The following is a 26,923-nucleotide window of genomic DNA, read 5'->3' on the forward strand; positions in this document are numbered from 1 at the left end:
AAACTGATAATTGAATCACTCAGGATAAAAGTAAAAATGTTAAATAAAAAATGGCCTATAGGATACATAATTTAGGCAATAGAAATAAAAGTACTTATTTTAGATATTAAGTAGAATTGTACTTTATGGAATTAACTTAAGGCTATAATAAAATTAAATTACATATCTGAAAATAACACAATAATTTAGATTCTAATCTATCACAATTTCTGCAATAAATCAAGCAAATTAGTTTAAAATGCCTGCGTTTTTTAAAGATTTAGAAGATATAATGAGATCAATTAATAATTCAGAAAATAGTGAGTCGGGTAACAATGTGATATTGATATTGGAGAATTGCAGGGATTGCCCTTCTCCTTTGCTTGTGAGAGCGGAGTTCTTAGGCCCTGCTGAAATCAGCATTTCTGGAGGCTCCCATGGGAAGATGAGATGTGGTAGGAAGTTTTATTTTCATGGAATTACATCCCTCAGGTTGCAAAGTCCCTTTTCTCTTAATCTAGTCCTAGAAAAGGTGCAGCTGGGGATTTAGCAGAACTAAAAGCAAAGCAGTGTCCAGAGTTTCTGTTCCAGGGTGGAGTTGAGTCCCTTACAGCAACAGACTAGTTACAATCCATCAGTCCATTGTGTGTGGGGTCCACATGGCTGTGGGCTATGTGGGCAAGTGTAGAGTGTGAGAGCCCTGCAAACTAGGAGTCAGGCATGAGCAGCAAGAACAGCAAGAGAGGCAAGAGGTTTGGCTCAGTGGGTAGAGTGTCGGCCTGCGGACTAAAGGGTCCCAGGTTTGATTCTGGCCAAGGGCATATGCCTGGTTTGAGGGCTTGATCCCCTCCTCCAGTAGGAGGCGTGCAGAAGGCAGCCAATCCATGATTCTTTCTCATCATTGATGTTTCTATCTCTCTACCTCTCTCCATCTCTCTCTCCCTTCCTCTCTGAAATCAATTAAAAAAAAAAAGGCGGGGGCGGGGGGGGGGGGGTTGGAGGGGAACTGCTTTGTTCAGAAGCTCATGTATTTCAGATTTCATGGCACGCCTATTTTGGCCAATGACCTGCTCCCAGGTGTGACTGACTGGTAATCATCTTCCCTACGTCACCCAGGCCTCACTGGGCATGCCTATAATATTTAGCCTTTCCTTTGTTCCTTTCTAGTTAAGTTATAATGGGGTTAAATACAATGATACCAATATCTTTAGGACAGATAATCAAGGCCATTCTGGTTATGTCATTGGTTCTGCCTGCACACTAGGGTATCTCTAACTTACCTACCTTGTTCTGATTGTATTTCCCAGGGAACTGGTAGTTTACAATATTTAAATATATATAGAGAGTGTAAAAAAAAAAGTCAATGTTGTCAATCCATAGTCATGCACATTAATATAAATATAAGTAAACACATTTGGATTCCATGACTTACATAACCATTTCAGTTACAGTTTAATTATCTGGTATATCATCCAGATCATAGAAGGAAGCAGAGGACAGTGACAAGAGAGATGTAAAATCATTTGGCTACTACATGAAAATAAGCCAAAATTCCACAAGGTGTGAATTTTTTACTAAAATATAAGCAAATAAAATTAAGCAGAAGTTATGTTCAGGGTGTGTGAATTCCTAATTGGAGGCTCTGTACTCATTACAAACTGATCAGTTATCAATGAAGGGTGTGTCTAATATTAATAGAAATAACTTAATATTTTAATATTATCCTATAGCTAATGGATTTATATACAGTTGTTGTCACTAATAATTAAAAAGAAAGATAATAAATCATAGAAATGAACTTGAGAGTTCTGAAAGTATATGAAGTGACTTACATATGTAATACGTTTTAGCTATTCTACTTTGAGAATTATTGGCTTTAGCAAAGATCCTAATAATAAACACTTTAGCTTCAGGGCATTTAAAGATGATCTTTTTAATGTTGATGCTTTAAAAATGAAAAAAAAAAGCTATCGTGTGTGTTTTTTAACAATTATTAAACTACATCATACTAAATTATGCCATCAAATCAGGCAAATGGCATACTAGAGACTGCAACTAAATTTCTTTTTCAAATGGAAAGTAAATATTTCCAAGTCAAATAAGAATTTAGTGAATGTGTGTAAGTTGAATTAAGTCTCAATTGCAACACCTCAGCTAAAAAAGAAAAAGATTTCTGAATAGAACTGACTGTGTGAGCTGTAAATTCAGTCTTTGAATACTACTTCATCTTTTTCTTCCCAATTTTAGGATACCAGGTGCTATGTTTTGTTTGTTTAGTAAGTTGTCTGTAGACTTTCTTTGTTATACACTAAGTGGCCAGATTATTATGATCTCTGAATGCATAATAATCTGGTCACTCAGTGTATGTGTGTGTGTGTGTGTGTGTGTATACATATACACACACACACACACACATATATATATATATATATATATATATATATATATATATACATATATATATATATATATATACATACACATACACATATTTGAGGCCTGGTGCATGATTTCGTGCATGGGTGGGGTCCGGCCAGCCTGGCCAGGGGTAGGGGATATGGGTGGTTGGCCGGCCTGCCTGCTGGTTGAACTCCTGGTCCAGGGGACAATTTGCATATTAGCCTTTTATTATATAGGATATGCACTGAGTGGCCAGATTATTATGCATACAGAGATCATAATAATCTGGCCACTCAGTGTATGCCTCATAATTTAACTTGATAAATGCCCCAAATAGTGATTTCGGTATCGTGGAATCCATTGAGTACTCCATGGACAATACCAATAAGAGGCAGATTATAATTTTAATTTAATATTTTTAATTTTAAAAAAGTAAAGAATATAATTGAAAAGCAATACCAAAATTTTGACATTTGATCTAGAGGAGGGTTTGCAGGAAGAGCTCATGGAAGTGGTGGTGACCCTCAGAGTGGTTATAGGAAAGTATCTAGGTGAGGTGGTTAACAAAAATAACTACAGACCACATTAAATGGCTCCTTTTGCAATTTATCCCTAACAGGTGATAAAGCAATATTTTCCAATTTGAACAATCATGTAACTCTGAATCCTGCCACCTGCTAATAGCAGTTTAACTTTTTTGAATCAAGTGCTAAAATGAAAATGTGATGTTGGGTTTCTCTTAAGTTTTATTCTGAGTTAAAATTAAAACAAGTTTGCTTTAAATGTTTTGTTAATTGCTATGCATAAGAATCAATTTGTGTTTTATGCCCCAGTATTGTAGGTCAAATCTGTGTTAAAAACCCAATGCGAGAGTTTCATGACTTAGTAGTATCTTAATAGGTTTTATTAAAGACTATTTTTAGCAGTTTTAGGCTCACACACAATTGAGAGGAAGGTACAGAAATTGCCCATATACCTCCTGCCCCCACGTTGCATAGCTTACCTCATTATTGACATCACACACCAGAATGGTACATTTGTTACCAAAATGAACCTACATTTATGCATCATAACCACCCAAAGACTATATAACTTACCTTAGGGCTCATGCTTGGTGTTGTACATTCTTTGGGTTTGGACAAAAGTATAATGGCTTAAGTCTGTCATTATGATATCAGTTAGAACATTTTCATTGTCCTAAAAATCCTTTGTGCTCTGCCTTTTTATCCTCCTCCCTCTCACCCCTGATAACCAGTGGTCTTTTCATTGTATTCATAGTTTTGCCTTTTCTAGAATGTCATACTATTGAAATCATACAGTATTTAGTGTTTTTTAGATTAACTTCTTTCACTTAGTAACATGCATTTAAGGTTTCTCCGTGTCTATTAAAAGCTTGACAACTCATTGCTTTTCAGCACTGAATAATATTCCATCATTGTAAATAGGCCTTTAATAATGTGGTAATGAAGTGTGTGAGGAGAGAAAGAAGGAGAGGAAGCACATTAATGCCATTTCCTTTATTAGTTTCCTAGTGGTGACAGCAAATTACCACAAACTTGGTGGCTAAAAACAAATTTATTTGGTCACAATTGTAGAGATAAAAAATCCAAAGTCAAGGTATCAGCAAAGCTGCACTCTCTCTGAAGGTGCTAAGGAAGGATCCTACCTTTCCTCTTCCAGCTTCTTGAAGTCCCTGGTGTTCCTTAGCCTGGGGGGCTGCATGGCACCTGTTTCTGCCCCTCCTTTACATTGCCTGTGTGTCTCTGTGTCTCACCTTCTTAGAAGGACACTTGTCTTTGGATGCAGGGCCCAACCAGTTAATTCAGAGTGATCTCATCTCATGATCCTTAACTTTATTACATCTGCAAAGTTCAGGTGGTGGTAATTTCACTGAAAATGCTGGTGAATATTAACTAAATTATTTATTATAAATCAACTGTAATAAAGGACTACTTTCTGTGCTTAATTTTTACTCTTAATTTGGTAAATATGACTCTACAATATAGACTCATCTATATTGTTCACTTTTCTTTCTTAGATGTCTTCCTGGATTTTCTGGTCAATCATTTGAAATTAAGATAAACGAATGTTTTTCATCATCAAATCTAAATGGTGTAAACTGTAAAAATCACGTCATTGGATATATTTGCAAATGTCAACGAGGTAATTATTGAAAAAATAATAGTCCTGCATCCTATATATATATGTGTATAAATATTTATAAAATATATGTTTATATATGTATGTATATGTATAATATATTTATGATAATCACTCCACCAATAATGTTGATCAACATTGCTTGGTTCTAAGCAAGTCCTAAGCAATGATCACATTTAGAAAACAGAAACTGGATGTTCTGTGAACTGGTAAGCAATCACTTTGACTACCATCAGGAAATTCTAATGTTTAGAATTTATACCTCAGTACAGGTATTTTCTAAATTTATATAAACTTCAGATTCCTTATTTTTATCTATATCAATTGTGCTTGGCACACAGGAGTCTTTTATAAATGTTAGCACTTATTAATATTGACTTTATTATGTACAATGATTTTTAGAACAGAGATGGGAAAGCAGAGTCAACTTATTTTATTCAAGGAATAATTATTTATTAATAATTACCTTTTGGACCATTTCTGCCTTTGGTCATATTCTCTTTAACTATATACTAATGTAAGCAAGTTGTATCCACACATCTTCCCTACATTTCCTCTACTTTTCAGCTATGTTGCTTTCATCCTCTGTCTTCTGTCATTCATCTCCAACATTCGGTTGCATCAACTGAGATAGAATGTTGAATGCCTGAATTTTCTTGAGCAATAATAATCTCAGAAACACATGAGGGGGTATTTTTGGTCACTCAGAAAGAATTTTCACTACTTTCAGACCCCACAGAAGACTTGAGACAGCTTGTGGATTCCTCAGATTCTGGGTTTCTGGTTATTTGGATCCCCTGAGGAAATAACAGCTGAAAAGTCTGGGGGCACCTCTCACCATCTAAGGTCTTCTTTCTAGGCTGATAATCAAATTAACAGGGGCAGATTAACATGAGAAAATGTCCAATATTTATTATTACTGTTGTATATGCCAGGGTATCAAGATATGAGACCAGAAACCCATTAGGCAGTTGAGGCTTATATGCCACCAGGACAAAGAAGAAGCCAAGGTTGTGGGACTCCCAAGGGGAAGTAGGTACTTCACAGGTACAAAATAGTGTCAACATGTAAACAAATTTTTGCTGTGCCATTCAGACACAGTAGAACACAGAGGACAGGCTTTGCTGGATTTCTTCCTGTCTGACACACATGTACTAATTCATGTGTGCTAAAGGTGAACATGCTAAGGTTCTCTTCCAGAAGCAAGTTTTTCTAACTGAAAGATAGAAAATTCCTTGAGGCAGGAAAAGGGAAAAGTCAAAGGTGCTTTTTGAGTCATTTGTTTCTTAACAACCAGTTTAAAAGCAATATCTCAAAAGGCACAATTTGGGGTGGCAAAACTTTGGTTCCCTTCAGCAGACATATGGATAATAGGGCTCCTATTGTTTATGTGATGTTGTACAAATTATCAGTTGAGAACCAGCAACATGCTATTTACTAGTTCACATTCACTCATCATTGACAACATCTCCTGTATTTTGTGATACAAGGTTTTATTTGGTCGACAGTTTATCAAGAGACATTTGCACGTGTATTTTGAAATAGCCACCTATACGTAAAAATGTGACTCTTGCAGATAAAATAAGTAGAATAGAGATTACAATTCTCAGATATAAGAAATAAATACCATTTCCAAAATTTTGCCTCTTCCAAGCATATACGTTTTTATTGAGGTCTGAACATTTTTAAAACACAATAAAAGCTACTATAAGCAATGAGTACAGGGTGGAGCAAAAGTAAGTTTACAGTTGTGAGTATGTGAAACACAGAGTTTATTCTTGTATTATTATTCATTAATTATTATATTATTTATTTGTATTACAACTGTAAACCTATTTTTGCCTCAACCTGTATATTCCTACAAAACCAGTAAAGAAATAAAACAGGTATGTCAATAATTTTTTCTATATCAATACATATCTTATACTTGCTGGTTTCATATTTATGTTATTATATTTATGTTGCTAGATTACTTTTGATGCTCAGTTAAGAATCCACTTATTTTAGATTCATTTGGGAGCCTGGAGCCATTTTGAAGCAGCCACAGCATTCAGATGTAGCCCCATTCTGAATGCTGCTCACAATCCATAGTGGAAAATAAAGGCTTCAGAAATGATACCCATCTGTGTTGTTAGGTGTTACTAATAACTTTCAGGTACTTTGGACTTAAGACTTAGGTTTTTCACAACCTAGTCACAAAAGCAGCAACCAAATAAACAAAAAAACAAAAACTAACAAATTCTTTGACAATGCTGTGGGCACCCTTTCAGACCTGCTCCCAGGTACTCTGGGCAGTCATGGCTCTTAATCATGGCAACCCATCTTCCCTCTGAAGTTATTTAAGGCATGATCTTACTCTTGCAGGTTACCCTTTATCCCTTCCTCATTTTCCTTGTTAGCATAGTTAGGCATTTTTTTTTTCAAGCTTTTAAAATTCATACTGGAAAATTCATTCTCTGATACAAAGTCCTATAGTTTTGACAAATGCATAAAAAGTTGTATAACAACCACCACAGCCGTCATGTAGCCATTATCCCAAAATTGTACACATGCTACTCCTTTGTAGGCAGTCCTTTCCTCATCCCCAACATATATTTATTTTTATATAATTCTAATGTTTTTCTTTATCATTTTTGTCCTTGAAAATTCTACCTGTTGTTTAGTAGTTTTTTCCCTCATAGTCTGATTTTTAGATTTTGAAAGCCAAGTGTGCGAGGACTTCAGCATATATGCGTTTGGAAAATAATAATTGTAATATAGATAACAATACTAATGCATGAACACAATGTTTTTTTATATGCATTGATTTATTTATTTTTCATAACAACCTTGTGAAAAAGGTACTGTTATCTCATTTTATCAGTAAGGACCTGGAGCCGTGGTCGGCAAACTGCGGCTTGCGAGCCACATGCGGCTCTTTGGCCCCTTGAGTGTGGCTCTTCCACAAAATACCACGGCCTGGGCGAGTCTATTTTGAAGAAGTGGTATTAGAGGAAGTTTAAGTTTAAAAAATTTGGCTCTCAAAAGAAATTTCAATCGTTGTACTGTTGATATTTGTCTCTGTTGACTAATGAGTTTGCCGACCACTGATATGGAGTACCAGAGTCTTCAGATAATCTTCCATAGCACATTAGGCAAAACTCAGATATATAACCAGGATTCTTGGCTTAATGTTGTAGATTCATTATTTCTTACGTTCCCCAAAGGAAGGCCTTCACTGAATAGCTACTTTCCATAAAGTTTTAGTTATATTAGATGAGTAAGTTTTAGAGACCTGCTGTATACCATTGTGCCTATAGTTAATAATACTATATTGTGCATTTAAAAGTTTGTTAAAAATAGATATCATGTAAAATGTTCTTACTAGAAAAAACAAAATTGATAACCATTAAAAAAAAAAAACTTTGCCAATAAGATCCATCAGTATGTTGTATCTTAGTCCAGATGCTACCAAGTCTAACTGATACCATTGTGATTAGCTAGTTATTCATAATAGGAAAGAAGCAAAGGAAAGACCAGACATGTAGGCATGTCATTTGGGCAGCTTTATTAGGAAGCTGCAACTTGACACTCCTCAGGGAACTACCTGCCTATTCTCTGCAAAACACTGAGGGAAGGGACCAAACAAAGGAGAGATAGATGCATGCCCAGTAAAGTTGGGATGACAGAGGGAGGACACTTGCTTGTCAGTCACACCTGGGAACAGAAATCATTGGCCAGAATGGGCATGGCCACTGCAAGCACGAACAAATTGGGGAATACATAATCTCCTGAACAAAGAAGTTTGTTCTTGGTTCTCTTGTGCTCATGGCTCATTCATGGCTTCCTTGCATTCACCCATGTTTCCTCCATAGCCATGTAGACCTGTGTACTCCACAGTCAATAGACTAATGGAATGCAATGGGGAAACAATTCAGCTAGCCTGACTCTGGATTGGACCCGGCTCCAACATGGAAAGGGAATTCTGGACACTGGCTCTAATTTTAGCTCTACTGAAGACCGAATACATTTCTTCTATGGTGGGACATAGGGAAATGGTGACTGGGAAGCTCAGGTTTTAATGTCACACAAATGAAAATCACTCATTCTGCTACGAGAGTCTTAGAAAATTCTTTTTTTGGAATATCACTAGCAACCAGGGGAGAAGAGGACCTCTCCCCTCTGTTAACATAACCACTGTGAGATTCTTTCAGAAATGTTTCCTACCCAGATCTATCTGATTATCTCCTAAATGGTTTCCATAAGCAAAGATGGAGACATTACCTCTTTTCTGAACAATCTATAGCATTTGCCTATCTCCCAAATGTCATAGAAAGACACAAAGGCTGATTCACTTGGTTTATACTGATCTACTCTTTTTCTTATTCAAGATAAAACCAGCCTTAATTAATGTTGATAATTTTTTTTTTATCCTCTGGTCTAATCCTGCCGCTATCCTTATCTTACACAGTTCTGAATGGAAACCTACTTTCACTAGATATTTGCTTCTGTCTTTAAATTAGTTAAGTATTATAAATTACAGTTGTTTTCTATTTTTATTAGTTGTGTAAATCTTCCTTAAGTTCACATCATGTTGCCAATTATCAGAATTCTCTTGTCTTCCTGTAACAACTCTTCCTCTATAGCTCTAATCTTGGGTGGCTCCTCCATTCTACCTCAAGAATTGCAATTTAATTTTTTTCTCACATCTCTCTTATTTTTAGTTGCAACAGAGCTGGATGACTCTTGCAATATTCTGAACAGAACACAATTTAAAACATTAAATGTCAGCTTCCTCACCAGATATACAAAACAAAACAAATTTAAACTGGATAGAAGTAGTCTAGAACAGTGGTCGGCAAACTCATTAGTCAACAGAACCAAATATTAACAGTACAACGATTGAAATTTCTTTTGAGAGCCAAATTTTTTAAACTTCTTCTAACGCCACTTCTTCAAAATAGACTCGCCCAGGCCGTGGTATTTTGTGGAAGAGCCACACTCAAGGGGCCAAAGAGCCACATGTGGATCGCGAGCCGCAGTTTGCTGACCACGGGTCTAGAAGATATTCTGTATCTTATTTAATTTTGTACCATCAAATCCCATCCAAGTACTTGTATTCTACTATGTTGTCACAAATTGTTCAGCGCATATTGAAAAAGTACAATCCAGTAACGATGCTGGCCAATATTGTATAATCACAGGCAAGGCCATCGTTAGTATAAAGCCATCTCCCTCTTCATAAGCAGTCAGGTTAGATGATTCTACTGTTTCCTCCAAGCTAACAAGGTGCAATGCTGGACAAGTAGAGCACTTGTTGGATCTTGGGCCTCACTGATCCTCTCTGCATGGGATCTTTATACAGGGTACATCCTGCACAGCATTCAGTTCCGTCCTAATTACAGAGTTCATTCTCTACCTGTGTAGTGAATTCAATGGCTACTGAACTCGTTTCCACTGAAGTAGCAGAACAAGCATTCAGATCATTTTACAAACTAAGCTGCACTTACTTTTGTTTTAGCCCAAATAGTTCCATTTATAGTGTTATATAAAAATGTTTAACACTCAGTAAGTGAAACCACAGTTTATCCCATTATGAGAAAATTGAAAGTGAAGGGAATAATCTCTGAACTGCAAATGAGACTGCTCCACCCAGAGTTATTCTCAGTCCCTGGAGCAGTCAGTGAGCCCACATTTTATACTCAGGAGGGGTGGAATAGTGTTTGCATAGGTGATAATATAAACTGAAGATACACATTTTTGACCTTAAAATAACAGTATTCATTTTGAAGCAGAAATGCTGCATTGCCCTTGGGGCAAGAAAGCAGATAAATACAGATAATATCTGTCATGATGATAATATCTGTCATAACTGCTCACAATTATTGTCAGAGGTAGGGCTTTTGTAATTTAGAAAAGATGCAGAATGATTTTTCTTTGAAATCAAGACCCATGAAAAGTTAATCTTTAATAAAGAGTGTATACTAATGTATTTTCATAAAGATTTACAGTATTAAAGATGTCTCCCATTTTCCCTCCTCTTTAACCCCCTTTACCCAGGACCTATCCAACCACCTGACTCAGGTCTTTACCACCTATTGTCTGTGCCCATGGGCTATGCATGTAGTATATAAGTTCTTTGGTTTATCTCTTATCTCTCCAACCCCACATCAAAGTATGTCAGTCTGTTCCATGCCTCCATGCTTCAGTAATTATTTTGTTGGTCAATTCATTCTGTTCATTCAATTCCACAAATAAGCAGGATCATGTGATATTTATTTTTCTCTAACATTTAATTTTTTTATTTAATCAAGAGTATATACAATTAATGTAAATTTATTATATAAAACTAGAGGCCCAGGGCACGAAATTTGTGCATGGGGGAGGGGTCCCTCAACCCAGCCTGCACCCTCCAATCCAGAATCCCTCTTGTAATCCAGAACTACTGGCTCCTAACCACTCATCTGCCTGCCTGCCTGATGCCCCTAACTGCTCCCCTGCTGGCCCTAACTGCTCTCCCCTGCCAGCCTGATCGCCCTAACTGCCTAACTGCTCTCCCCTCCTGGCCTGATCCCCCTAACTGCCTATCTGCTCTCCCCTCCTGGCCTGATCGTCCTGCCTAACTGCTACCTTCTCCCTTCTGCCTTCTTGTGCACGGCGCCAGCCTTCTCACTTTTTCCCTTCTGCCTTCTCCCGTGGTGCCGGCCTTCTCACCTTCTCCCTTCTCCTGTGGCGCCACCACCCACGAGTCACCTCAGGCTGGTCCTGCCTTCTCCCGGGACCTCCCCGCTTCCACCTCATCTCTGGAGCAATGTCCCACAGCACACATAGGACCTTATAAAGAGTTAATGGTCCGGTCATGACCCGTTACAGCATCCCGACCTAATTTGTATATTACCTCCTTTTTATGTGTGTATAGATAGATAGATAGATAGATAGATAGATAGATATAGATATTATAATGAGCCTTTGTGTACTTATCATTTTCCTCAAGGAATAAAATATTAGCAATAATTATAGGTTTCTATCTCTCCCTGAGCACATTATTACTCCCCTACCCCCACCTGCACTAACTATTCTGAATTTTATATTCAACATTCTTTTACTGTCCTTTATAGTTTTATTATATACATATGCATATCTAAGTGATATCATTAAATTTTTATGTATTTGACATTTTAGAGAGAAAGGGAGAGGGATAGAGATAGAAACATCAATTGGCTGCCTCCCACTAGGGATAGAGCCTGCAACTCAGGCATGTGCCTTGACCAGGAATCAAACCCTTGACCTCTTTGTTCATTGGGCAAGGCTCAATTACTGAGCCATACTGGCTAGGCTGTATTTGACTTTTGTAAGAACCCTTATCAGAATGTATTTTTATGGAATATACTTTTATATTCAATAATATGTTTATGACATTCAACCATGTTAACAACTGGTAATCATGACACTTTATAAGTCCTGTCTCTTCTGTAATACCTTTTACAGCCTCCATAGTAGAGATGGTTCCAGAATCAGCTTGGCATATGAAAGAGCATTGCAAAGTGGAGCAAGTCCTGGACAAGGATTTGGGAAATTTAGTATTTTTGCAAATGCTTCTAAGTTTGATCTAGATTCTATCAAGTCTTTCAAACTTGTTCTGTGTTCTTCTTATATATAATGCATTAGAAATTGTTTCTAAGTACCTCAGAATACCGATTTAATTGTTCTCTTTCAATTTATCAAGGAAGAACAGTGAGAATATATTGCTAAGTAGGAACAATAAAAATACTGTTTCCAGATAACCAGAGTTCAGATTAAATGCTATTACAGAATACATATTTAAAAGTTGCAATTATAGTTCACATAAGTAGTCAGTGAGTAGTGACAGCTGCCTCTAATTGTCTCTAATGTCCCTCCCCTCTGTAGAATGCTATATTTAGGTATATTCAGGTTACTATGTTCTTAAACATATTAAGATTCATTATAAAATAGTTGCTTCATAGGAAGGAATCAGTGGTTTATAAATATTATTAATGTATACGTAGCAAACCATGTCTCAGATATTATCTTGTGGCCAGCTTAGCAATGTTGTTTGCTAGGTTGATGAAGAAATGCTGGCAAAAGTCAAAGGATATACACACAGTATTTTAGTATGGAAAATTAGATGATGATGTTTAAAGAGAATTTAGGTGACAGCCAATGGTCACCTAAACCTATACATAATATTTATATTCTGTAGAACCACAGCTTAAGAAATACTAAAATACTACAAGTATAATAAGAAAATATTTTATATCTAGAAACTAGAGTGATAATTTTCCTTTGAATTTGAGAATCATATTTTAAAAAAGTATGATGTGTGTTTATTCCATTGCTTTCTATGCATTTATTCCAAGGTAAAATATGTAAAGACATTTGAATGGGTAATATAGAATGGCACCATAGTTACAAGCCAAAATTTATTTCACATATACTTACTTTCATTTCTGCATAACTGTGTGATTTTGGGTCAAATTATTTATCTACTCTAAGTTTAATTTTCTCATCTACCAAATAGAGATAGTAATAATAGCTACCAGATAGAATGATTATGAACATAAACTATGACAATTTATATAAATGACATACCACAACTATAACAAATAGTAAGAGTACATATATATATATAATGAAAATTGAATTTCCCCTTTGTGATTGTTTGATAGGATGGCCAGGACATCCCTGTGAGAAAGAATTTGATGAGTGCATTCTCAAATCATGTGTTCATGACATATGTGTAGAATATGAACCTGACTTTGACTCGACATGTTTCTACATACCCGGATTTGTGGTAAAGATTATTATTGTGTTTTTTTTTATTGTGAAACTTTTACATTGCCTTTGAAATACTGCAAGTAATAGAATAGTGTGTGGTGAAAAATAAGGGTGGATAAGTTAACTTAGTGCCCATCTCCTTCCCTGTCTGTACATCCTACACTGTTCTCAGCATTCCCCTTTCCCTTCCTCCATACATCACATGTACCCTCAGCCCCTCAAGAGAAAAGCATTCCCATAAATTGATTCAAACTAAGGTATACGTGACTTCATGTATTGTCCGTTCATGTTTTAATGCATTTGGAAGGAGGAGGCCATAGAGGAATTACTTAATATTGTCAGGGTCTTGGCAGAACTTCTATTTTGCCCAAGGACATAGTGCTGCTTCTGGTGTTGGACTCAGAGTGTTATGTGACCAAGGAGAATGAATTCACTTCCCTGGCAAATTTGGACTGGTCTGAATTCCATTAATATTGGAATAGACTTACTTTGGTAGACATATCTCTATTGAACCACAATTCTTTTGACCATAGCACATGAATATAGTAAGAAAATATCAATTGGCAAGACTGTGCTGTCAGGAATTTTAAATGTATATCTACAAATGTCATTAATAGATAGACCAGCCTTAACCAAGATTAAAACTAAATAATTAGGTAGTGTATACAGTCAGGTGACTCAGTGCAAGATTAAGGAATCAGATTTCAAGGGAAGGTGAGGCCTGGCCAGTGCCTAGGAAAGATGCACATGTATGAATGGAGCTAGGCTTTGCTCAGAGCCAGAAGATCAGAAAGGAAAGGTCAGAAGCAAGACTCTCCAGCGGCCATTAAAAATTAAACAGGTAAATGGTCCATACCTGTCATTTAAACAAAATAATGTGAGAAAACTTGGGTTTAGGTCATATGCTCTTTTCTTTTGGAGGGTATTCCCAAGGCTCATCTCTCTGGTAAAACAGAACTATCATCATTTTATTTCTCTTAGGGCCCTTGGTCCTGGCTTTCCTCTGGGGAAAGGTTTTTCCCCTAATGATCTTAAAGAGATGGTCTTTGAGGACAAATTTCAGGAACTTTGACACCTGAGCCTGGGAGGTATTTGGTGCTAAGAAATAAGTTTTATGACACCTCAGTTTACACAATAATGGCTTCTTTAAAGTACCAGGAGAAAGAAAAAAAGCTGAAATATATCCTTTATTTAACTATATTCTCCTACTGATGAAGCCTGATATATAGAATTTTTTTTTTAGAAATTGTTTTTGTTAAATACAAAGAATTAATGCCAAGTATCCTTAAAATAGTTAATTCTTCAGGATATGTTCTTTTATACTAAAATATATGACAATTATCACTTGAATTATCTCTTTAATAATATCAAATCTGAAGGATAAATCCATTAGTATAAGTTAAAAATATAAAAATCCAGCCTTGGCCAAGTTTGGCTCAGTGGCTAGAGCATTGGCCTGTGGAGCAAAGAGCCCGGGTTCCATTCTGGCAAAGTGGACATACTTGGGTTGCAGGCTCCTCCCTGGCCCGGGCCCTGGTCAGGGCTCATTGATGTGTTTCTCTCACATTGATGTTTCTCTCTGTCTTCCCTTCACTCTTCCACTCTCATTAAAAATTAATCGAAAAATATCCTCGGTTGAGGATTAACAAACAAAACAAAATAAAGTAAAAATCCTGAAAACATAATTTTGTAAAATCACAAGTCTACTAAATAGAGAAAAGTGTTAAGGATGTAATATATCAATGTTTTAGTAAATCATTTAAATAATTTTATGTATTAACTAGAGGCCCAATGCACGAAATTCGTGCAAGAGTAGGCCTTCCTTTCTCGGGCTACCAGCACCTGCTTCCCTCTGGCACCCGGGACCCAGGCTTCCCTCGCAGCCCTGGCTTTGTCTGGAAGGCCATCCAGTCTAATTAGCATATTACACTTTTATTATTAAAGATTAACTATATAATAAATTAATTTTAAATTGATATTCTTTAGTTCTCAAGTACTTGAAAGCTAAAATAAAACATAAATGCTTACTATCATAAGAGAAAGTGTCTGGGTAAAATGCTACAAAGAGATAGGGGAATTCTACTTTTGTTAATGCATTGGTTATGTTCTAAAATGAGTAGAAAAAGGTATAGAAAATTTAGTTTATGGAAAAAATTAACATTTAAATGTTATGCATATCAGTGTTATAGAAGTATACAAACATTTTAAATTAGATATTTCCCTGAAAATAGCATACAAATTATTAATTGGAATAAGAAGCCAAATATTTTGCTGAAATAAAAAAAATCAAGAAATTGTTCAATGTCTTTGTTTGACTGCTGGAAATATTAATATGAAGTTAGAATCATGAATTTTGAAATGAAGGAATAGAATGACAAACTATTTTGAAAACTGGTATGGCAAATGTATAATATCAGTGAAAAAATGCTTTTTAGATTTTTCTCCCTCCCCCAACTAATGCTGTGAATAAATAGGATGTAAAATAATAAGAATCGTGATTGTGATAAAATGTCAAATTTACATTTTTTTAAAAAATAATGTCATTCAGAGAAATATATTGAATTTGAAAGAGGCTTAAGAAACAAAGCAGTTTGAAGAATTGGAGAATTGATCTGCTTCAGGATTAAGTGTGCATGTAGAATTTAGGTGAATGTTAAAACAGTGGGTTTAGGGAAAATTTTGATAATTCCCTGATAAGGTGAGTCATGGCATTCTAGCAGCAGAGTACATGGGAAGAGATTAAACATCATATCAAGTTATCATATTCTAATATAATATTTGCATATTACTCTATTCTGATATATTGGAGCTTGTGAAGAGCAGAGATAATTGTAGTATTTCTAAAAGCACAGAATATAGAACACTAGAGGCCCAGTACACAAATTTGTGCACCAGTGGGGTCCCTTGGTCTGGCCTGCGGGATTGGGCTGAAAGTCCTGATGGGCCGGACCCCAGCAACAAGCTAATCTACTGGTCAGAGTGTCTGCCCCCTGGTGGTCAGTGCATGTCATAGTGAGCAGTTGAGCAGCCTTAGCATATCATTAGCATATTATGCTTTGATTGGTTGAACAGCCAACCAGTCCACTGGACCTTAGCATATTAGGCTTTTATTATACAGGATATGTTTTGATGTTGATCATCTTTGTTGAGGTTGTTCTATTGAAGTCAGTAGCACATTAATCATAGTTATTTCAAATTCCTAGTCTGCTAATTGCAAAAGTTCTGCCATATGAGTCAGATTTGGGTGCTCTCTCTGTCTCTTCAAACTATGTTGTTGGATTTTTCTTTTAATATGCCTTATAATTTAATATTTATAGGCAGACATCATGTGCTGGATAAAAGTAACTGAAATAATAGGCCTTAGTATGATACTTTATTTTTATATGGCTAGGAGTCAGGCCATGTTTACTGCTTTTTCTGGCTGTAGATGTCAGGCTAAAATTTCTTATGTCCTTATTTTTATCTCCTTTGTAATCAGTGGGTTTTATTAGACACTTCTTAAATAGATCTGAGATGTGCAGTTCTCTCCATTATCTCCCCTATTATTATTGGAGTGGGTAAGAAAGGATTGTTCCCATAATGTGGGGAAGATATAGCTTTCAACAGTGTGATGAGTAGGTCTCAGTCTCTCAGTGAGCCCGTACCTCACCTCTGGGCTGTGACCTTTCCATGTCTTCTCAGCCTCCTCACCCCTTATTTTAATAATGCAGCCTCCCTTAGATTCAGCAAGGAGGCTTCAAGGGGGTTCTCCCAGATTAATTAGGCTCTGGCAAAATTATTTCCCTTGAAGTCAGGCCTTTTTAAGAACAGAATGCTCTAGAGTATTTCAAATGGCTATTCTCTCCCCTACTGGAAGCACAAAGTCTATTTTTCTCCTATCTGCACTGTGAGAACCTGCTAGGACTCCTGGAGGTAAAACTTAAGAGAGTATGGGAAAATCCTCTTAGACTGAATACCAACCACCTGGAGTTTTTAACTCTCAAGCGTGTCCACACTGGTCCACCAGCACTTTATCAATGAGAGTTCCTTTTCCTACCCTGGTACCAGCTCCAGCAGGGCCTTCTGTTCCTGAGTTTCTGCGCTAGTAATTCTCTGTATCTGCCTGACTCTCTAATTTGGGGGTGGGGGTCGGGGGGGAGGCAGTTTGCCCTATAACCTCAATTTTCTGACAGATAAAAAGAATTCTTGACTTTCAGTTTGTTCAGCTTTTTATGCTTTTGAGGGAAGGAGTAGTGACTTCTAAGCTTCTTACATGCTGGACCAAAACCCAGGAGTCTTGTGTCTTTTAAAAAACTGATTTCCTTATTTTAATTAGGCTCCTCAGGTATCTCACCTGAAATGAATGTTATGTTTTTTAGAGTTGCTGAAGGTCTTCACAGAATTGCTTTAAAAAATGTCAGTTGAGCTGGCAATCAATTCACTAGTGTGCAGAAATAAAAAATTATAAATTACCTTGCACACAAAAGTATACCAGATGATACAGTGTCACATATAATCTGTGTTAAAGGACATTAAAATATATCAAATTATTGGGAATGTGCAGCTGTTGGATTTCTGATTATAACTTGCAATAATATAAACCATTAAGCTTTTCATCAAAATAATTGGTAGCAATTCTCTTCACATTAAGTCTACTTAAATAAACCTAAACTTCCCTGACATTTTTCTTCTTCAAATAGCTCTTCAGAAAGATATCACATTCTCTTTATATTCCTTCTATTTAGTCTATTTTTAAAACTCTCACTAATTACATTGTCTTATAAAATGTTAATTATGATGTATGCTTATGAGATTAGAGAAAATTAATGACTACAATTATTCTTTGTTTAATAATGAAAAGTAACTTGAGAAGTGAAAACCCCTGTTTCTTTATTTCTGAGAATTAGTTTTTGTTAGATAATGTTAAAGACCTGAATTCTCAGGTTTTTCTTCATGTTTAGCGTTGTGATGATCTTTGACAAGCTGATAATTAATGTGGATTATTCTTTTTAGCAGATCAGATTACAAAAGCGAATCAAAATGTTGTTACAATACTTGTATTATTCTGAAATCCAAATGTTCTGTAAAGGAATTTAGTGACAGAACACAATTTATTTAATGTCTTAGACTTGTTAAAATTCAAGATGACTGATCTCCCTCTTTTTAACTTGATCAGCACTACTCAGTTTTCCCTCAGTAAAGGAATTGTTATCAACCAAGATTGGGCCTTACATTAAGTGATGATTGTCAATGGATCATGCTTAATGAACTTTGTAAGTGATAGCAGTCAATAAAAATTTCAATGGCATTTTTTAAAAGTAAAACACAAATCTTTATGTAGGAGAGAAGCTGTATTTGTAATAATGTGGGCGGGACTATTTTCTGAATGAGGAAATCTTTTCTGAGTTCTGCAGCTATCCAGTCTATTTACAATATCTGGTTTTTAAATGTCATCTTCAAAATAGACTGAAAAACAAGACTGAGGATAACAAGATAGACTGTTTCATTTGGTGTCTGTGTATGGTTCTGATGTTTCTTTTCTTGGGATATAAAATCATCAATATTGTTAATAAACATTTATAAGTATTTACTGTGTTCAAAATGCCATGATTTATCCTATTAAATAATTAAATCTTATTATCTCTATATAGGAAGTAAATAAGCAAATGTGTAATTCTTAGATGAACTCAATAATTTCTTTTAAGAAAAAAATAGTTTATAGTTTTTGAAGAAATAGTTTATAGCTTATTCATATTTAAGCTCAAGTTATTGATATTTTAGACCAGTCAAAACACATCATATAGACACTTATTATAGCAAAGTAATTGGAAATCATATAAATACATGAACATGCATTGTTTACATTCAAGCGAGAGAAAAGAGGACAGACCCAAATGCAAATACTTTAATGCACAAAAAACCAGCAACAGTGCTCCTTTTAATGCAAAATTTGATGCTTTCCTTTAGTATATTTTGAGCATATATTGTGTGCAGGATACTATGCTAGATCCTCAAAATAATGTGAACTATAATGTGAAAATCATTTGTTTCAATTTCTCACCCAAAGACAGCTTTTAGCTGAATGGAAGAGAAAAATGTATATGGGATAATAAGGAAGTTGGCAATGAGTTCAAACTGCAGGAAACAGTATATTGAGAGAAATGAAGACATTAAAATAAGGCAATTGGCAAACCTTGAATCACGTAGTCATTAGTAGAGCTTTCTCCCAAAGGTTAGAAAGATATCTCTAAAACTGCTAAATCTTCATATTGGAAGCCTCTCTGAGAGATTGCTCAGCATTACTAATAAGAATGCTAAATATGCATAGCCTTAGAAAAAAGATTCATTCTGTTTCTCATGACTAGTTTCAGAATAAACAACAGGGATGTGTATTCTAAGAATTCTAAGCAACACACTAACTTGATGTTTTGTAACCCAAGGGTTGTGGTGGCTTTGGAAGAGGAAGAAAGGTGCAACTTTGAATGAAAACACACTTCAACAGTGCAAAAAAGGTCATCTGTATTAAACAAATATAATTTACAAAGGGAAAATGTAGTTTAATATTTTCAGAAGTAGAATATTGAGAATAACTTCTCTTACATTTTATATAACATGGTAGAGGCACGGTGCACAAATTCATGCATGGTAGGGTCTCTCAGCCTGGCCTGTGCCCTCTCACAATCCGGGACCCCTCAAGGGATGTTGGAGGCCTGGTGCATGGATTTGGCCCGATCCCTGCAGGCCAGGCCTAGGGACCCCACTGGTGCACGAATCTGTGCACCAGGTCTCTAGTATGCATATAAGATATTTGGTTAATCTCTTCCCACCCTCCCCTCTTCCCTCTGAGATTCATCAGTCTGTTCCATGTTTCCATGCCTATGCATTGAGCATCTACCCCCTGGTGGTCAGGGCACATCATAGCTACCAGTCAAATAGTCACTTAGGATTTTATATATATAGATTTTGCATAATCTAAATGTCTTACAATAGTGTTTTTTCTTGGTAAATGAAATATAGTAGAATTATGGCTACTCTGTAGAGCTATTCAGATGTGATGGGTAATGGGTGTCCAACTCTCATCTTTATATGTCTGTTTCTTGTTTAAATGTGGTGGTGGTGGAATAATGTATGTATTTGATAGAACCTTAGAATATTCTTAGTGTTGTACATTGCCTTGAAGGAGATTAGCCTTAACATGTTAGATCTCAGTTAAATGAAAAGTTGTCAGGGCCTCAATTTCCAAATCTATAGCATGAGAGTGTAGACGAGTTGACTGCTAAGTCATACCTAAGATGACATTATTAGTCCATTGGAGAGTTGGAAATAAAATGCTAAATGTCCACACTTACTGATTGCTATTCTTTCCTCTATACCAGAGGTGGGGAACCTTTTTTCTACCAAGGGCCATTGGATATTTATAACACCATTTGCAGGCCATCCAAAATTATCAAATTAAAATCAGACTGCTATACTTGGTCAAACATTTAGGTAACTCACCCTTAATGCCTTGGCAGGGCCAGACCAAGTTATTTCGCCGGCCTCATATGGCCCTCAGGCCAGATGTTCCCAACCTTGCTGTATCCCACACCTTTATTCATTTATTAAGATAAATATCTCTATGTAGTATTGGTAGGGATGTGGACAGAAGATACTGTTGAACTGCTTTACAAAATAAAAGCAAGGTCTGGATTCCAAAATTAATTCCATAGCCATCCCCACTATTTACACTTCTCCCCCACGCCCCCCACCCAAGTGGCACATTTGTTACGATTGATGAACAACATTCTTACCAAAAATAATTGTTTACATTAGGTTTCTCTATTGGTGTTGTACATTCTATGGGTTTTAACAAATGAATACTGGCATGCATCCACAATTATAGTATTAAGGTATTTTCACTTGCCTAAATGCTGGAGGCTAAATCAGGCATGTCATAAATGCAAGAAATTTCATCAAAAGGTTGATGGAACTTGGGGCTTATTCAGCAGGGCTGAATCATATGTTATTACCTACTGGAATGGCCAAAGGCATTTCCCCAAACCTGAAAAGGATGCATAAATGATTGCTTGCTGCCAGACAGCTGAGGGCATTTTAATCTACATGTTATTGCCTCCTGCTGGCCAAACATCTGAACAGCTGAAGGTAGTTCTCCCAAAACTGGCAATGCCTCTGTATACTAAACCTTAGCTTTTGATATGTATATCTACTTTGCCTTAGGACAATTTGTGTTAATAAAGAGCCCTGGTTCCGGAGATAGACAGAACTTGTTCCTACAGCTAAGCTCCTCTGGCTTCCCCATGGATTACAAATTTATATTATATTTCTAGTCTCTTTATTAATTTACAGCAGTCCCTTCTCCAGACTTTTTGAACTCTAATAGCAGCAGAGAAAGACCAAGACTGCCATAGCTAAAATTTTTCTGTAATCCATCTAGCCATTCCTCCCTCTCTTCTTACCTCTGGCAATCACTGATCTTTTTACTGTCTCCTTTGCTTTTGTTCCTCTCCCCCCGCGCCCCTTCCCCCGCCACAGTTTCTTATAGTTGGAATAATATAATATTTAGCCTTTTCAGATTAGATTCTTTCACTTAGTAATATGCATTTAAGTTTAATGTCTTTATTAGGGCTTGATAGCTCATGTCTTTTTAGTGCTGAATAATATTCCATTGCCTGCCTTCACCACAGTTTATTCATTCACTTACTGGATGACATCTTGTGTGCTTCCAGGTTATGGCATTTATTAATAAGACCACTATTAGCATCTGTGTGCAGGTTTTAGTGCATTCATAAGTTTTCAGTGCATGTGGGTAAACACCAGGGAAGGGGAAACTGGTGTATTGTATGGTAGAAGTATGTTTAGCTATGAAAGAAACTGCCAAACTCTCTCCCAAAGTGTTGTACCATTTTCAATTATCATGAGCAGTTAGGAAGCATTTTCTAATTTGTATTTATAGAAATTTCCAAAACTGCAATCCATCAGTTATTTGTGTAGCTATGTTTAATGTATGACCACACTCCCCTCACCCTTCCATTCCCCATCCTGCCTTTCATCTCAGCTCTGCCTTTCTCCTCTTTAATCAACTTCAGAAGCTCAGTACCTGTGCACATCATGTTTGCCTCTACTGTCCAGATCGATACCACACTAATAGATTCTAAAGAAAATCTTTGTCAAATGAACAAGAACATGGATGAGACTATAAATATTTTGGTGTGAGTTATATAACAAATTTGTAATACAGAGGCTATTGGATTCAATACAGAGGCCATATACCATTAAAGATAAAATGAATTCCTTTCTACAATAATAGTTAAAGTGATTTCAAATAAAACTTGAGATATAAATTACCATTAAAATTAGTTATCATTTGTGAAAAAAGAAACATTATTTTCCAGGCTAAGTGTTTTCAATGCATTACTTCATTTAATGTTTAAAACACACTGTCACATAAGAATCATTGTTATCTCTATTGTACAGATGAGAAAAAAGATTTGGGGAGTTTGAAATACTTATCAATAGCTGGTAAATGTTAGAATTATGTTTGTCTAGTGAATTGAAAATTCTAGACCCATAAACACTAGGTCACAAAGGTTTTAGTCTGCATTCACTACAGTCTGGATTTCTCTCACTCTGACCTATGCTCAAATTTCTTTTGAAAGACAGTTTACACTATAAAGGATTTAACTCCTATAAGTCCTGCAAAAATTGGTTTATATTTTTAAACCAAAATTTCTTATTTTGCATGGTTCTTACATTATAGCAAGTGGACTTGTGCATTTCACATCTGCCAGTTTATTCTATAAATAAATAAATGCAGCGAGGGAGCAGGGGAAAATATGATAACCCACATCGACTGCTTTCCTTTGATGATTAAAACCAATCTCTCTGTTTCTCTGCTTTTGCTGGCATTGCCACTAAGAAACAGCAGGATTTTAGTGCTTCCCTTGTGACCTAGGAGTCTTTTTTTATTATTATTCATACTCAATGCACCTGGGTTAGTATTTTTTGTTGTTCTTAATTAAAAATAAATGAAACCAAGAAAAGAGTCGATTTATAGGCAAGAATCCAACCTGTTGCTTGTCCCTCTCCATGCAGCTCAAGGGTGCAGATGTTCAGCACAACACATTTTTTCTTGCTGCACTTGATTTATTTTAGGTGTTAGATGGTGTCCTTGTTCCATACTGCTTGATTTGTTTTGGTCTTACTTTGCATAACTGTTCTCATGTTATTTGCACCTGCATTTTCCAAGTAAGGGGAGGATTACGTGCACATTCTCTGAATTTGAAGATCAGCTTCAAAGCATTCTAAATGTAAGCTTAACCTACTTTAATCTAAAGGGAGAAAGATTGTTACAGAATGTTATAGAATAGAAAATAGGCTTGGTAGTGCTCAGAAGCCATCCTGTTTAATGTTTTAAAATAAATATTTATGTTTCATATTTTAAATGATATACAAGGTAAAGAAAAGTATAAAATGATCAGTGTTTTAATGAATTATTGGTGTGTGCCATGCACACAACTGTGGCTGTTTTGGTTGATATAAAATAGCCCAATGAAAGAGATAAACAAATAAATGATATTTACTAAGTAATATATTTTAATAGAGGTATATACGCAGGATGCTATAGGTGTCAAAATAAAGGTACAGAGCCCAACTTGATTTGATTAAATTGGCTAAGGAAGAGTTTCAACAAGAGAACAAACTGAATAAGTATGGCAAGTATAATTGGGTATAGCTTGAAGTTGTCCCACAGAGAATAGGTATGGAAAGTTTCAAATTATTTGCAGGGGATGCAAATGGAAGGATGTGAAAAGCATATTATTTTTAAAGAAAAAAATGTATTATACTTTTTTTTAACACTTAGCATGTGTATATTATGGGGCTTAGATTAACAGAGTTACTTTAGATATGTTTTAGGGAGTTAAAAAAAGTGAAGAGAAGATAAACATGAATAGAAATAACTAAAAAAAAATTAGTAAGCAGTATCTCGCATAAAGTGTAAACAAATAAGGATTATAAGGATTCAAAGATTTAGGACATTGTTCCCATTGCAGGAATTGGGACATGAACCATGAAATTAATGTCTTTTCTTAGGAACAGTAGTTGGACATTTTGTGACTGAGGAAAGATACCCTGAAATGGCATAGGCATTTAGTGGTTAAAAAAAAAAAAAAGTTTTAACTTCCTACTTGCCAGCTCTCTAATGACAGGGGGAAGCCTGGGTGTTCACATTGGTGAGCCAATAGTACCTGCTACTTTTCTTCCTCAAATAATGAATTAGTTCAGGCTGTTTGACTTCTGAGATGTTTTAGTGGCTCTTTCACTTGTACATACTCAGGGATCTGAATTAGATATCAGATTCTAGGACTGGTGATTCTTAGTAGTCTCAGGAAAATCTTTTTTTCTTTTTCTTTTTTTTAAAGATTTTTTTATTGATTTATTTTTAGAGAGAGATGAAGGGAGAGGTAGAGAGAGAGGGAAACATCAACATCACATCGATGTTGTTGAGAGCAAAGCATCGATTTGCTGCCTCCTGCATGCCCTCCGAGCAGGGATTGGGCCTGCAACCCAACCCGCATGTGCCCTGACCGGGAATCGCACTGGCAACCTTTTCAGGTATGAGAAGATGCCTAACTAACTAAGCCACACCAGCCAACCTGAGAAATCTTTACCATACTTTATTACAATGAGGCAAGAATTTGGAAACCACAATTTAGATGATACCATTGGTGTTAGGACTTCAGAGATTTAGTTGTATCAGTCACACTGATAATATGCACCTGTAGTGATTACAATAGTTATTAAATGATTCTAATCTGTTGGTTGACAGAGTAGATTCTCAATCATGTGTTAAATTAAATAAATAAAATTATTAAAATGTAAATTAAATACAATGATATTTTCAACATGAATTGTGCCATAGTTGAGTCTATAACTTTAAAATTCAAAGTATTTCTGCTTTCAAAGCTTAATATCTGTAAGTATAATGAACAAATAAGGTCATTTGAGCCTCTTTTATTAGAATCAGAAATAAAAATAGTTGATACATAATGAAATTCATTCATTGTGGGAAGTTGATAAAATACCATCCACTTAAAATTTAGAGGCACCCTATTTGTATCTTCTATCAAAATATAATATGTTTATTACTATATGGATTGTTTTATTTCTAAAAATCAATCTGGACTTTTAGTTTCTTGTTATTTTTTAAATGTAAAATTAGTAGAAAAATATTCAGAGAAAATTTATTACAAAAGGATTTTTAATTCAATCCATCAATAAGTCCAAAACAATAAAAAATATAATTTTTGTTTTTTATGTACAGGTGCATTTACCAGTGCAGGAAAAAATTTAAAAACTATAAATATCTTTATTAGAAATATATTAGTCATGTACATTGTTCTAAGTAATTTGTATATATAATTTATTTTCAAATGTATTCCTCACCAAATGGTATCTTTCATTTAGCAATTAAAGTGTGGTTCTCATTATTTCCCCATCATACTCCACAGGCTTTTTAAAAAATGTTCTGTGATCTCAATCAAAATAGGTAATACAAAGATCTTATCCCAAGATTCCAGTCTAACATTTCTAATCATTCTGAGGTGACTAATCAAAGGTTCTTGGGTTTCCAACTCATTAGGTATATTATTCTCTTCTTTCAACCCAACACGAAGCAGCCATACAGAAATAGCTGAGACTACAAGCTCCCCAAGCGTATTCTTTATTAACCTCTGATCTCACACACTGAGCTAGATACTTAAGGACTCTTTTTGTTCTTAAAAAGCTATAGAATACTGGGACTGCAAAACATTAAAACAGCAATCACAATATGATAGATTTCATGAGAATAGAGTAGTGATGTACTAAAAATTAAGGAACATACAAGGTATTTGACAGATGTTTACTGACCACTAACTATGTAACTGTAGCAGACATCATACTAGCCCTGGCCATTTGGTGGTGAGTATAACAATGATAGTTTGCTGCCTAGAGGAACTTTTAGTAAACTAGTAAAGACATATATGTCAAGTTGATATACAAATGGTCATGCAATTAACAACCTAATTACTAGCAGCAACTCTCTATGCATTGATTTTTAATAGGAAATTCTAAAAAAAAAATTAAACCTAAAAATATGTATATTACCCAATTGTTTAGCACAGAAGTATCTCAGTATTACAAATTTTATACCAAAGTATTTTTTTTATTTTTTTATTTTTTTATTTATTGTCTAAAGTTTTACATATGTCTTCTTTTTCCCCGATTGACCCCCCACCCAGCCATTCCCACACTGGGCAAGCCCCCACCACCCCAGTGTCTGTGTCCATTGATTATGCTGATATGCATGCATACAAGTCCTTTGGTTGCTCTCTAACCCATTTAAACTCTGACCATTTATATAGATTTTAATTATTATTATGGGTGGATAATACCAATCTTCAGAAGAGTATTTCCACTTTCAGGTTGACATCTGCTTTACCTTTCATCTCCCAATCAAGTTAGATAACTGGATATAGAATCTGCCAAGTATTCTTCATAGGACAGCAACACTGAATCAGGTGTCTTAATCAGGAAAACAAATTATTTCTAGCATTTACAATAGAGGGAATTGGTTACAGAGGTGAAGGGA

General features: G+C 35.6%; 1 protein-coding gene across 1 annotated transcript in view; it reads left to right on the forward strand.

The window, feature by feature from the left end:
- EYS (eyes shut homolog) overlaps nucleotides 1-26,923 on the forward strand; it is a gene marked incomplete at its 5' end in the record, with an annotated part of 1,363,978 nt that overhangs the window by 635,584 nt on the left and 701,471 nt on the right. The window contains 2 exon segments of the mRNA XM_079781621.1: nucleotides 4,418-4,542; nucleotides 13,206-13,330. Of these exon segments, the coding sequence (XP_079637747.1) occupies nucleotides 4,418-4,542; nucleotides 13,206-13,330 (250 nt within the window).

Source organism: Cnephaeus nilssonii (genome assembly GCF_951640355.1).
Source record: "Cnephaeus nilssonii genome assembly, chromosome: 9".
NCBI classification, from domain to species: Eukaryota; Metazoa; Chordata; class Mammalia; order Chiroptera; family Vespertilionidae; genus Cnephaeus; species Cnephaeus nilssonii.